Genomic DNA, 14,186 nt, shown 5'->3' with positions numbered 1-14,186 from the left:
TCCAACATCATCCTAACCACTGAGGTCAGACTGACTAGCCTATAGCTTTCTTTCTCTTCTGCGCTCTCCCTTCTTGAAGAGTGGCGTGACAATTGCAATTTTCCAGTCTTCCAGAACCATTCCAGAATATACTGATTCTTGAAAGATCATTACCAATGCCTCCACAAACTCTTCAGCCACCTCTTTCATAACTTTGAGGTGTACACATCTGGCCCAAGTGACTTACCTACCTTCAGACCTTCCAGTTTCTCAAGTGCCTTCTCTCTAGTAATGGTAACTTCACACACTTCATGCCCCCCGACCTTGGAACTTCCACCATACTGCTAGAGTCTTCCACAGTGATGACTGATGCAAAATACTTATTCAGTTTGTCTGTTATTTTGTTGTCCGCCATTACTACTTCTCCAGCATAATTTTCGAGCGGTCCAATATCCACTCTCACCTCTCCTTTACAATTTATCTATCTGAAGAAACTTTTAGTGTCCTCTTCAATATTATTGGCTAGCTTACTTTCTTATTTCATCTTTCGTGAGGCCACACTCAGGTTGAAGCAGCAACACCTTATATTCTGTCTGGGTAGCTTCCAACCTGATGGCATGAACATTGATTTCTTGAACTTCTAGTAGTTGCCCCCTCCCCTTCTCTTTTACCATTCCCCATTCCCATTTCCCTCTCTCAACTATCTATTTACCTGTCCATCACCTTCCTCTGGTATTCCTCCCCTTTCCCTATCTTCCATGGTCTTCTATCAAATTCCCCCTCCTCCAGCCCTTTTATTTCTCTCTCTCACCAATCGACTTCCCAGCTCTTTACCTCACCCCATCCCCCTCTCCTGATTTCACCTATCACCTACTACTTTGTACTTCTTCCTCTCCTTACCCCACCTTCTTACTCTGACCTCATCTCTTTTTTCCCGTCCCGATGAAGGGTCTCGGCTCGAAATGTCTACTGTTTACTCTTTTCCATAGATGCTGTTTGGCCTGCTGAGTACCTCCAGCATTTTGTGTGTATTACTTTGATTTACAGTATCTGCAGATTTTCTCTTGCTTGTGATCTGCAGAATCTCTTGTGTTTATGGGGAAGGGAGAGGTTGAGATGAGTGGGGAGGAAGCCATGGAAAGAATGCTCCCTGCAGAGAGCAGGGAAGGGTGGGGAGAGAAAGATGTGTATGGTGCTGGGATCATGTTGTAGTTGGCAGAAATGTCTAAGTAGCTTTACGTAGAAAGAAATAGTCTCGGATATCACTGACAAAAAAGCCAAAGTGAGCATGTGTCTAATTAACAGCAACTTGCAAATATGCTTCAATATTTGGAAACCCCAGACCAACTAATGAGAATAATTTAGAGACTGCTAAGTTTATTGTCTTTGAATAAATGATGGCAAACTGTTTAATAAAGTATCAGATTTGCTAACATGCAAAACAAAACTTAAATGTTACATAAAGTATACCAGCAGATGGCAATAACAACTAAATCATTGTAAAATGATGAATGGGTTGAGCTGATGTTCTGACATCTCCTCACAAACAAGAGTAAATCTGCAGATGCTGGAAATCCAAGCAACACACACAAAATGCTGGAGGAACTCAGCAGGCAAGGCAGTATCTAGGAAAGGAGTACAGTCGACGTTTTGGGCTGTTGAAATGTCAACTGTACTTTTTTCCATCGATGCTGCCTGGCCTGCTGAGTTCCTCCAGCATTTTGTGTGTGTTGCTCTGACATCTGACATCTATGTAATGACGAGTATGTAACGTGGCGCTCCACCAAAATTCTCATCGGTTTAGATACTTCGTTATCACATAAAACTTATTATAATAAAATTTGCAGTGGACACTGTAATTCATGATTAAGTCTTTATTCATCAACTCTTATTTGACAGACCATGTCTACCTGCATTGTTCACTAGTCATGATATGACTTGCATTCATTTACCTCCACCAAAGAATCTGATCAGCTAGAGTAAGCCATCAAACAAAACAATTTACTGAAATACTGTAAATAGCCATGCATTATGCAGTTTGCAGATGATACGAAGACTGGTGGAGGGGCAGGTAGTGATGGGGAAATAGGTAGGCTGCAGAAGGACTTAGACAGATTAGGAGAATTGGCAAGGAAGTGGCAAGTGAAATACAATATTGGAAAATGCATGGTCACGCACTTTGATAGAAGAAATAAATGGCAGACTATTTTCTAAATGGGCAGAAAATCCAAAAATCTGAGATGCAAAGGGATTTGGGAGTCCTTGTGCAGAATATCCAAAAGGTTAACTTACAGGTAGAGTTGACGGTGAGGAAGGCAAATACAATGCATTCATTTCAAGAGGTCGAGAATACAAGAGCAGGGATGTGATGCTGAGACTTTATAAGGTGCTGGTGAGGCCTCACCGTGAGTATTGTGAATAGTTTTGGGCTCCTCATCTAAGAAAAGATGTGCTGGCATTGGAGAGGGTTCAGAGGAGGTTCACAAGGATGATTCCGGGAATAAAAGGGTTAACATACAAGGAACGTTTGATTGCTCTGGGTCTGGGTCTGTACTTGCTGGAATTTTGAAGGATGGCAAGGGAGGGGGGTGTTGGACGACTCATTGAAACCTTTCGAATGTTGGAAGGCCTAGAGTAGATGTGGAAAGGACATTTCCCATGGTGGGGGGAGGCTAGGACAAGAGGGCAGAACTTTACGATAGGGGGTATCCATTTAAAACATAGATGCAGAGAAATTTCTTTAGCCAGAGGTGGTGACTTATGGAATTTATTACCATAGGCAGCTGTGGAGGCCAGGTTGTTGGGTGTATTTAAGGCAGAGCTTGATAGGTTCTTGATTGGTCACAGCATCAAGGTTACGGGGAAGACGGCCGGGGAGTGAGGCTGAGGAGGAGAAAAAAAAGGATCAGCCATGATGGAATGGTAGAGCAGCGTAATTCTGCTCCTATGTTTTATGGTCTTATGATTAGCTGTGAAAAGGCAGCAAAGTGACAAAATTACACCTTAAACACACTTGGCCTTCTACAAGGTCTGGGTTTGATTTCAAGAGCCTCTTGACCCATATCTGTGTGGCTGGATCTTCTCTGTAGAACCGATCATTGTTATTTCAGTGTGCTCTGCCAACACTACTTATAATCCCCACCCATAGCACCGCAGTAGCATAGTGGTTAGCGTAATGCTATTCCAGTTTAGGGCATTGGAGGTCGGAGTTCAATTCCAGCATCCTCTGTAAGCAAGTTTATACCTTCCTTCCGTTGTGTGTGTGGGATTCTTCCAGGTGCTCCAGCTTCCTCCCACAGTTCAAAGGCGTACTGATTAGTAGATTAGGCAAGGATTAAATCGATGGGTTGGTGAGCAGTGTGGCTTGAAGGGCCGGAAGGGCCTATTCTGTACTGTAATTCTAAGTAAATACATTTCCTTCAACACACATAAAAATTGCTGGTGAATGCAGCAGGCCAGGCAGCATCTACAGGAAGAGGTACAGTGGACGTTTTGGGCCGAGATCCTTTGTCAGGACTAACTGAAAGAAGAGATAGTAAGAGATTTGAGAGGGGGAGGGAGAGATCGGAAATGAAGACAGGAGGGGGAGGGATGGAGCTGAGAGCTGGAAAGTTGATTGGCAAAGGGGATATGACAGGATCATGGGACGGGAAGCCTAGGGAGAAAGAAAGGAGAGGGGGGAAGCTCAGAGGATGGGCAAGGAGTATAGTGAGAGGGACAGAGGGAGAAAAAGAAGAGAGAGAAAAAAATATATAGAAGAGTTAGAGAAGTCAATGTTCATGCCATCAGGTTGGAGACTACCCAGACAGAATATAAGGTGTTGTTCCTCCAACCTGAGTGTGGCTTCATCTTGATAGTAGAGGAGGCCGTGGATAGACATATCAGAATGGGAAAGGGACGTGGAATTAAAATGTGTGGTCACTGGGAGATCCTGCTTTCTCTGGCGGACAGAGCGTAGGTGTTCAGTGAAACAGTCATTTCCTTGCCTATTTTCATAGCTGATGTATGTCTATACCTGGTCCTCTTAATTCAGCTCAGCATTACACTGACATTTACATCACTTTTGTTTGCTAGAAAACAAAATATTCTAGTTGCTCATTCAATTACAGCTCTTAAACTTCACTGTGGCAACTATTTAAACCATAATTTTTTACAAACATTATCTCTCATTCCAAACCACCTGAATCAACAACTTTCGTCGGAAATGGACCAGGTAAACTTGAGGGCAGGGTGAAAGTTGGAGGCAAAGTTAATAAAGTCAACGAGTTCTGCATGCGTGCAGGAAGCAGTGCCAATGCAGTCGTCGATGTTGCGAAGGAAAAGTGGGGGACAGATACCAGAATAGGCACGGAACATAGATTGTTCCACAAACCCAACAAAAAGGCAGGCATAGCTAGGACCCATACGGGTGCCCATAGCTACACCTTTAGTTTGGAGGAAGTGGGAGGAGCCAAAGGAGAAATTATTAAGAGTAAGGACTAATTCCGCTAGACGGAGCAGAGTGGTGGTAGAGGGGAACTGATTAGGTCTGGAATCCAAAAAGAAGCGTAGAGCTTTGAGACCTTCCTGATGGGGGACGGAAGTATATAAGGACTGGACATCCATGGTGAAAATAAAGCAGTGGGGGCCAGGGAACTTAAAATCATCGAAAAGTTTAAGAGCGTGAGAAGTGTCACGAACGTAGGTCGGAAGGGATTGAACAAGGGGTGATAAAACAGTGTCGAGGTAAGGATAGCAGGGATCTCTCCATACACAACTCCCTTGTCCATTCGTCCCCCCCATCCCTCCCCACTGATCTCCCTCCTGGCACTTATCCTTGTAAGCGGAACAAGTGCTACACATGCCCTTACACTTCCTCCCTTACCACCATTCAGGGCCCCAAACAGTCCTTCCAGGTGAGGCAACACTTCACCTGTGAGTCGACTGGGGTGATATACTGTGTCCGGTGCTCCCGATGTGGTCTTTTATATAGTGGCGAGACCCGACGCAGACTGGGAGACCGCTTTGCTGAACATCTACGCTCTGTCCGCCAGAGAAAGCAGGATCTCCCAGTGGCCACACATTTTAATTCCACATCCCATTCCCATTCTGACATGTCTATCCACGGCCTCCTCTACTGTAAAGATGAAGCCACACTCAGGTTGGAGGAACAACACCTTATATTCCGTCTGGGTAGCCTCCAACCTGATGGCATGAACATCGACTTCTCTAACTTCCGCTAGGCCCCACCTCCCCCTCGTACCCCATCTGTTACTTATTTTTATACACACATTCTTTCTCTCACTCTCCTTTTTCTCCCTCTGTCCCTCTGAATATACCTCTTGCCCATCCTCTGGGTCCCCCCCCCTTGTCTTTCTTCCCAGACCTCCTGTCCCATGATCCTCTCATATCCCTTTGCCAATCACCTGTCCAGCTCTTGGCTCCATCCCTCCCCCTCCTGTCTTCTCCTATCATTTTGGATCTCCCCCTCCCCCTCCAACTTTCAAATCCCTTACTAGCTCTTCCTTCAGTTAGTCCTGACGAAGGGTCTCGGCCCGAAACGTCGACTGCACCTCTTCCTACAGATGCTGCTTGGCCTGCTGCGTTCACCAGCAACTTTGATGTGTGTTGCTTCAAAAATATCATGTTAGCAGGCATCCATGCTATGGAATAATGCTAACTGACTGCTTCATTTTAGACAACATTAAACAAATGCTAGATATGACCAGAAAAACACAAGGAAATGATCTTGTCTTATTGCTATAATTATATGGCCTGGAATGTAGCAGATAAATGCTACATAAAAAAGAAGCAAACAGGGACTGCTGGAAATTAAGACAAAACAACATGGAATTATGTTCAACAGATCCATCAACACCTCAATAGTGAAAATTGAGAGGCTACTCTCCATGAATTGTTCCATATCCTGCCATTTCTTGTAATGTTTTGCCTTGCACTTAGGGACAGTAGCATATATTCAGGGATTGCCGCAGAAAGTGTCATCGACAACAATTCAATTTTTTAATGTTCTCGTTTCCGTTATTAACAAAATCATTGCAGTATTTTATTCCAAATAATAAGCTTCCTGTATAGAACTGAAATGCGCTCATCTGAGACTTGTTTGATGTTTAAACATGTTTTCCACTCCAACCACACTCCTGTATACTGTAGTTCTCACCGCCATCTTCTGAGAGCAATGTGCCCACTGTGGTTTAAATTCTCAAGCATTGTGTAGCTATAAGAATGCTTTTTCTCTCAGCAACTCTAAATGAATGTGCACCAGGAAAACAAACTCATGAGCTGACTTTTCTTCCCCACATGTATTCTTAAATAAAAATTCACAATTATACAGGGTCTTAGTGAAGCAATGTTCTAAGATGAGAAATTTGTCCTTTAAGAGATTAAACAGACATGCTTATGTTCCTTAGGTTATAAGATTAACAAGTAGCCTTAGTGAGTGAAACAGACAATTTTCATAATTGGTTCACAGGAGATGCGGATGACTTTTCCCTTGCTGAGGTGTTGAAAACCAGTGGCTACAGTCTTAAACTGAGGGTCCAGTTACTCAACACAGAGGTAAGAGAGCATTTCTTCATCCAGAAGGTAGATAAACTTTGGAATTATCTACTGAATAGGACTGTGGAGATTTTGTTGCAATGTACATTGAAGACACAGATCAAAAAGTTTTAGAATATTAAAAGAATCAAAGGACACAGGATTAGTGCAGAAAAGTGGATTGAAGTAAAATATGAGTCATATATGGAAGATGAATTGCAAGGAGTTCAATGACCGACTGGTTATATATTCCTTACATATTTGCTATAATATTGTCTAACTGGTATCATTTGGTTTGGGTGCAACAGAATTAATATCTACAGTTGTTGAACTAAGAACTTCCTTGGACTATGTCGCCAAAATTGAAGATTATTTTGCAAGTGGAAAGAATGCTTAAATGGTCAAATAATGAATCAGAGATCTCCCTTTGTGAAAGTGCCCTTTAGCGTTGGTCAGTTGGGTTAGGTCTGTATTAGCAAAACCAGCATGCATACCTTGTTCCCTTTGTTGATCATTCTGTTCCATAGACACCAGCGCAGAGAAGTGGGCCTGATCATAGGCTAAGACTAAAGGTGAACAATGACATCTGTTAGGAGGTACTTCCAGAGGCAAGTAAATTCCTCCAAAAGGTATTGGTGCAAATGCTGCAGAGAGAAAGATAATTTCCTTAGCATAAAATCCAAAATGTAAATTGGAGATTGACATTTTCTGTGATTTTAAAAAGCGTTTTGACTGCATTTTCAGTGTCCCGTGGCACAATCCAAAAACACCATTACAAAGATGGGAAAAAAAAAGTCCTAAACATTATATTCAGATGATTTCTAAACCACTGAAATACAGGAATTCTGCTTTTAACTCACTGCTTTGGGTCCACTTTGCATATAATAGTTTTCAATTATTTGACTCCAAGTCATACAACATAGAAACTGATGTTTCAGCCATGTGGTCCATGCTGACCATGCCATCCTTCCTGCTAGCCCCAGCTGCCCACGTTCAGCCATAACCCTCCAAGCCCTTCCTCTGCATTTATGTGCCCAAATGTCTCTTGAACATTGTAATTGTACCCATCTCAACCACTTTCTCTGACACCTCATTTCAAGTAATCACTATTCTGTGTAAAGAAGTTACCTCTTACTTCTCTTCCCTCTTATCTTGCATCGGTGCTCTCTAGTTTTAGAGTCCCTCGCACTATCCATCTTACCCATAACTCCTCATGATTTTATAAACTTCAATTCTCATTTAGTTTATTCATTTATTCTCACCCCACATTCTTCTGCACTCCAGGGATTAAAGATACCGTGTGGCCAACCTCTCCCTGTAAGTCAGGCACTCTAGTCCAGACAAAATTCTCATAGTTTTCTTTCGAATCCTCTCCAGCTTAACATTGTCTTTCCTATAACAGGATGACCAAAAGTGCACACAATACACCCCAAGTGCAGCCTCACCAATGACTTATACAACCTCAACATAATCTCCCTATTCCTAAACTCGATGCCCTGACTGATGAAGTAAAAAAGGCATCCGTTAGTCTTGCGAGACCATGGATCTGCGCCTGGAAAGTCTTCACTCTCCAGAGCGCAGGCCTGGGCAAGGTTGTATGGAAGACCGGCAGCTGCCCATGCTGCAAGTCTCCCCTCTCCACGACACTGATGTTGTCCAAGGGAAGGGCATTAGGACCCATACAGCTTGGCACCAGTGTCGTCGCAGAGCAATGTGTGATTAAGTGCCTTGCTCAAGGACACAACACGTTGCCTCGGCTGGGGCTCGAAATCACGACCTTCAGGTCGCTAGTCCAATGCCTTAACCACTTGGCCACGTGCCCACACGTAGGCCAGCATGCTAAACGCCTACTTCACCACCCTGTCTACTTTTACAGCTGCTTTCAGTGAATTGTGCCCTTGTACTCCCAGATCCCTCTCTTCCACAACACTCACAGGTTCCCTGTCATTCACTGTGTAAGTCCTAACCTGGTTTGAATGTCCAAAATGTTTCATTTTATACTAAATTGAAATTCATTTGAATTCCTCAGCTCATCTCCCAAACAGATCAAGATCTCTTTGCAATTCATTATTGCCTGCCTCACTATCAACAAGACCCCCTAAATTAGTATCATCAGCAAACTTGCTATGTATATTCACCTTCAAATCATTGACATAAACAATGAAAAAGAGAGGTCCCAACACTGACCTCTGGGGCACCCAACTACTCACAGGACTCCAGTCAGGGAATCTACCTTTAACTATCACCGTCTCCTTCCTATGATCAAGCCAGTTCTGAGTCCATCTTGCTAACTCCTCTGAATCCCATGCAACCTAATCTTCCAGAGCAGCCTACCAGGATGTCATCAAAGGCCTTGCTAAAGACCATAGACATCATCCACCAACCTATCTTGATCTTTTTCAAGTTTAAGTTCAAGTTTATTGCTATCTGACTGTACATATACAGAACCAAATGAAACAACATTCCTCCAGATCACAGTGAACCCACAGTACATATACCACATGCAGCACATCAAACAAAATATTACTGCAAAGAAGTTAATAAAATATATTTCAAAATGCAGATGAAATGCTCAGCACAGGTATACAGTAAACAGCTCACAATCCTATTGAAAATCCTTGGTGGTGGCAGGGTATTCATTAGTCTCACAGCTTGAGGGAAGATGCTGTTACCCCATCTGTTAGTCCCAGTCCTGATGCTCCCGTACTTCCTTCCTGACAGTAGTGGGTCAAAAGGATGGGTGGTAGGCATCCTTAACAATACTTTGGATCCTTTGCATACAACGCTCTTAGTAAATGTCACACATAGGTAGAACAGAGACAGCAGTGATCCCCTTGGTGGGTTTTAACACCTTCTGTAGAGTTTCCTGGTCTGATACCTTGCTGCTTCCGTACTACACAATGATGCAGCCAGACAGGACACTCTTGGTGGTGTTCCTATAGAAAGTTGTTAGAATGGAACCTGGGAGCCTTGCACATTTCAGTTTCCTCAGAAAGTCCAGACGCTGCCATGCTTTCTTGACTAATGAGGTGGAGTTGTGGGTTCAGGTTAGATCACCGTTATGTGCACACCAAGGAACTTAGTGCTCTTCACTCTCTCCACCACAGAGCCATTAAACCAGAGAAACATAGAAAAACTACAACGTAATAAAGGCCCTTTGGCCCACAATGCTGTGCTGAACATGTACTTACTTTAGAGATCACCTAGGGTTACCCACAGCCCTCTATTTTTTTGAAGCTCCATGTACCTATCCAGGAGTCTCTTAAAAGACCCTTTCGTATCCGCCTCCAACACCGTTGCTGGCAGCCCATTCCATGCACTCACCATTCACTGCATAAAAAAAATTTACCCCTGACATCTCCTCTGTACGTGCTTCCGAGCACCATAAAAATGAGCCCTCTCGTGTTAGCCATTTCAGCCCTGGGAAAAAGAAATTGACTATCCACACGATCAATGCCTCTCATCATCTTATACACCTCTATTAGGTCACCTCTCATCCTCTGTTGCTCCAAGGAGAAAAGGCCGAGTTCACTCAACCTATTCTCATAAGGCATGTTCCCCAAATCCAGGCAACATCCTTGTAAATCCCCTCTCCACCCTTTCTATATTTTCCACATCCTTCCTGTAGTGAGGCGACAAGAACTGAGCACAGTACTCCAAGTGGGGTCTGACTAGGGTCTTATATAGCTGTAACATGACTTCTTGGCTCCTAAATTCAATCCCACAATTGATGAAGGCCAATGCACCGTATGGCTTCTTAACCACAGAGTCAGCCTGTGCAGCAGCTTTGATTGTCCTATGAACTCAGACCCCAAGATCCCTCTGATCCTCCACACTGCCAAGTGTCTTACTACATTTTGCCATCGTATTTGACCTACCAAGATGAACCACCTCACACTTACCAGGGTTGAACTCCATCTGCCACTTCTCAGCCCAGTTTTGCATCCTATTGATGTCCTGCTGTAACCTCTGACAGCCCTCCACATTGTGTCATCAGCAAATTTACAAACCCATCCCTCCACTTCCTCATCCAGATCATTTATAAAAATCACGAAAAGAAGGGGTCCCAGAACAGATCCCTGTGGTTCACCGCTAGTGACCCACCTCCATGCAGAATATGACCCATCTACAACCACCCTTTGCCTTCTGTGAGCAAGCCAATTCTGGATCTACAAAGCAAGATCTCCTTGGATCCCATGCCTCCTTCCTTTCTCAATAAGCCTTGCATGGGTTACATTATCAAATGCCCTGCTGAAATCTATATACACTACATCTACTGCTCTACCTTCATCAATGTGTTTAGTCATAGCCTCAAAAAATTCAATCAGGCTCGTAAGGCATGACTTGCCTTTGACTATGTTGACTATTCCTAATCATATTATGCCTCTCCAAGTGTTCATAAGTACTGCATCTCAGGATCTTTTCCATCAACTTACCAACCGCTGAAGTAAGATTCACTGGCGTATAATTTCCTGGGTTATCTCCACTCCCTTTCTTGAATAAAGGAACGATATCTGCAACCCTCCAATCCTCCGGAACCTCCCCCGTCCTCATTGATGATGCAAAGATCATTGCCAGAGGCTCAGCAATCCCCTCCCTCGCCTCCCACAGTAGCCTGGGGTACATCTCGTTTGGTCCCAGAGACTTATCCAACTTGACGCTTTCCAAAAGCTCCTGCAGATCCTCTTTCTTAATGTCTATATGCTCAAGCTTTTCAATCCACTGTAAGTTGTCCTTATAATCACCAAGCTCCTTTCCCATAGTGAATACTGAAGCAAAGTATTCATTAAGTACCTCAGCTATCTCCTCTGGTTCCATACACACTTTCCCACTGTCACACTTGATTGGTCCTATTCTCTCACGTCTTCTTCCTCTTCACATACTTGTAGAACGCCTTGGGGTTTTCTTTAATCCTGCACACCAAGGCCTTCCCATGGCCCCTTCTGGCTCTCCTAATTTCATTCTTCAGCTCCTTCCTGCTAGCTTTATAAACTTCTAGATCTCTATCATTACCTAGTTTTTTGAACCTTTTGTAAGCTTTTCTTTTCTTCTTGACTAGATTTTCAACAGCCTTTGTACACCACAGTTCCTGTACCCTACCATCCTTTCCTTGTCTCATTGGAACATATCTATTCAGAACGCCACGCAAATACCTCCTGAACATTTGCCACATTTCTGTCCTACATTTCCCTGAGAACATCTGTTCCCAATCTATGCTTCCAAGTTCCTGCCTGATAGCGTCATACTTCCCCTTATTCCAATTAATACTTTCCTAACTTGTCTGTTCCTATCTCTCTCCAATACTCTGGTAAAGGAGATAAAATTGTGATCACTATCTCCAAAATGCTCTCCCACTGAGAGACCTGATACCTGACTAGGTTCGTTTCCCAATACCAGATCAAGCACAACCTCTCCTCTTGTAGGCTTATCTACATGTTGGGTTAGGAAACCTTCCTGAACACACCTAACAAACTCCATCTCATCTAAACCCCTTGCTCCCCGGAGATGCCAATCAATATTTGGGAAATTAAAATCTCCCACCACGACAACCCTGTTATTATTACACATTTCCAGAATCTGTCTCCCTATCTGCTCCTCAATGTCCCTGTTACTAATGGGTGGTCTATCAAAAACACCCAGTAGAGTTATTGACCCTTCCTGTTTCTAATTTACACCCACAGAGACTAGTAGACAATCCCTCCATGACTTCCTCCTTTTTTGCAGCTGTGACACTATCTCTGATCAGCAGTGCCACACCCCATCTCTTTTGCCTCCCTTCTTGTCCTTTCTGAAACATCTAAAGCCTGGCACTCTAAGTAACCATTCCTGCCCCAAGCCATCGAAGTCTCTGTAATGGCTACAACATCATAGCTCCAAGTACTGATCCACACTCTAAGCTCATCTGCTTTGTTTATGATGCTTCTTCAATTAAAATAGACACATTTCAAACCATCGGTCTGAGCATATCCCTTCTATATCACCTGCCTATCCTCCCTCTCACACTGTCTTCAAGCTTTCTCCATTTGTGAGCCAACTGCCCCTTCCTCCGTCCCTTCAGTTCAGTTCCCACCCCCCAGCAATTCTAGTTTAAACTCTCCCCAACAGCCTTAGCAAACCTTCCCGCCAGGGTATTGGTCCCCCTCGGATTCAAGTGCAACCCGTCCTTTTTGTAGAGGTCATGCCTGCCCCAAAAGAGGCCCCAGTGATCCAGAAATCTGTCCCTGCTCCAATCCCTCAGCCATGTATGTATCTTCCACCTCACTCTATTCCTATACTCACTGTCACGTGGCACAGGCAGTAATCCCGATATTACTACCTTTGAGGTCCTGCTCCTCAACTTCCTTCCTAACTCCCTGTACTCTGTTTTAAGGACCTCCTCTCTTTTCCTACCTATGTCATTGATACCAATATGTACCAGGACCTCTGGCTTTTCACCTTCCCACTTCAGGATATCATGGATGCAATCAGAAACATCCCGGACCCTGGCAGGCAAACTACCATCTGCATTTCTTTCCTGCGTCCACAGAATCACCTGTCTGATCCTGTAAGTATAGAGTCCCCTATTACCGCTGCCTTCTTCCTTTCCCTACCCTTCTAAGTCACAGGGCCAGACTCTGTGCCAGAGGCACGGCCACTGTTGCTTCCCCCAGATAGGCTCTCACCCCCAACAGTACTCAAGCAGGAGTACTTATTGTTAAGGGGGATAGCCACAGGGGTACTTTCTAGTATCTGATCTTGCCCTTCCCTCTCCTGACTGTTACCCAGTTATCTGTCTCCTGAGGCTCCCGTGTGACTATTTGCCTATATCTCCTCTCTATCACCTCCTCACTTTCCCTAACCAGATGAAAGTCATCGAGCTGCATCTCCAGTTCCCTAACGCGGTCCCCAAGGAGCTGCAGCTCAACACACCTGGTGCACATGTCGCCCTCTGGGAGGCTGGGAGAATCCCAGACTTCCCACATCTGACACCCAGTACAGAACACCGGCCTCACAGGCGTACTTCCTTTTTCTATTTCTCACAGGTAACTTACCTCACCTCGACCCGTTATCGCCAAAGCCCTACCACTCTGCCTCAGATCACTTCTTTGATGACAGCTCTGCTAGGCAGTGTCTCCTTTTTATGCCTGAACCTTCCCTGCTATTTACCTCACAATTGGTGCCCTGGTTATAGCCGCTGATAGGCTACGTACAATGGACAAACACTCTCGAAGCTCTCTTTTTAAATAACCGCCACCGACCTGCGAGAAATCCCTCTCGGTAAAGCTCTTGACACCGCTGATAGGCCACATACAATGGACTAATGCTCTCGAAGCTCCCTTTTTAAATAACCGCCATTGACCTGCGAGAAACCCCTCTTGGTAAAGCTTTCTTGATGCCGTTGATAGGCCATGTACAATGTGCAATGGAGAGTGGTTGAGCTGCTCCTTGTCCATGTTGAGACTCAGGCTGTTATTCTCGTACAATTTAATAAGCCTCCCTACCTCCTCATTGTATGCTGACTCATCACTATTGCTGAGGAGGCTTGAGATGATCTGGCAGTGGAATCGTATGTCAGCAGTGTGAACAGCAGCTGGGGAGCACAAAGCCTTGTGGGGGGTGGTGGAGGGCACCACTGCTTAGCCAGTGTTTATAACTTGTGTTGTAAATGCACATTATTTCTTAATTTATTTGTG

General features: G+C 44.2%; 1 protein-coding gene across 1 annotated transcript in view; it reads right to left on the bottom strand.

The window, feature by feature from the left end:
• Nucleotides 1-14,186, bottom strand: part of otud7a (OTU deubiquitinase 7A) — a 113,738-nt gene that overhangs the window by 30,880 nt on the left and 68,672 nt on the right. The window contains exon 8 of the mRNA XM_072281919.1: nucleotides 7,008-7,157. Coding sequence (XP_072138020.1) covers nucleotides 7,008-7,157 — 150 coding nt within the window. The remainder of the gene's footprint in view (nucleotides 1-7,007; nucleotides 7,158-14,186) is intronic.

Source organism: Mobula birostris, chromosome 18, assembly GCF_030028105.1.
Source record: "Mobula birostris isolate sMobBir1 chromosome 18, sMobBir1.hap1, whole genome shotgun sequence".
Classification (NCBI taxonomy): Eukaryota; Metazoa; Chordata; class Chondrichthyes; order Myliobatiformes; family Myliobatidae; genus Mobula; species Mobula birostris.
This window is presented reverse-complemented; position numbering and strand designations above follow the sequence as displayed.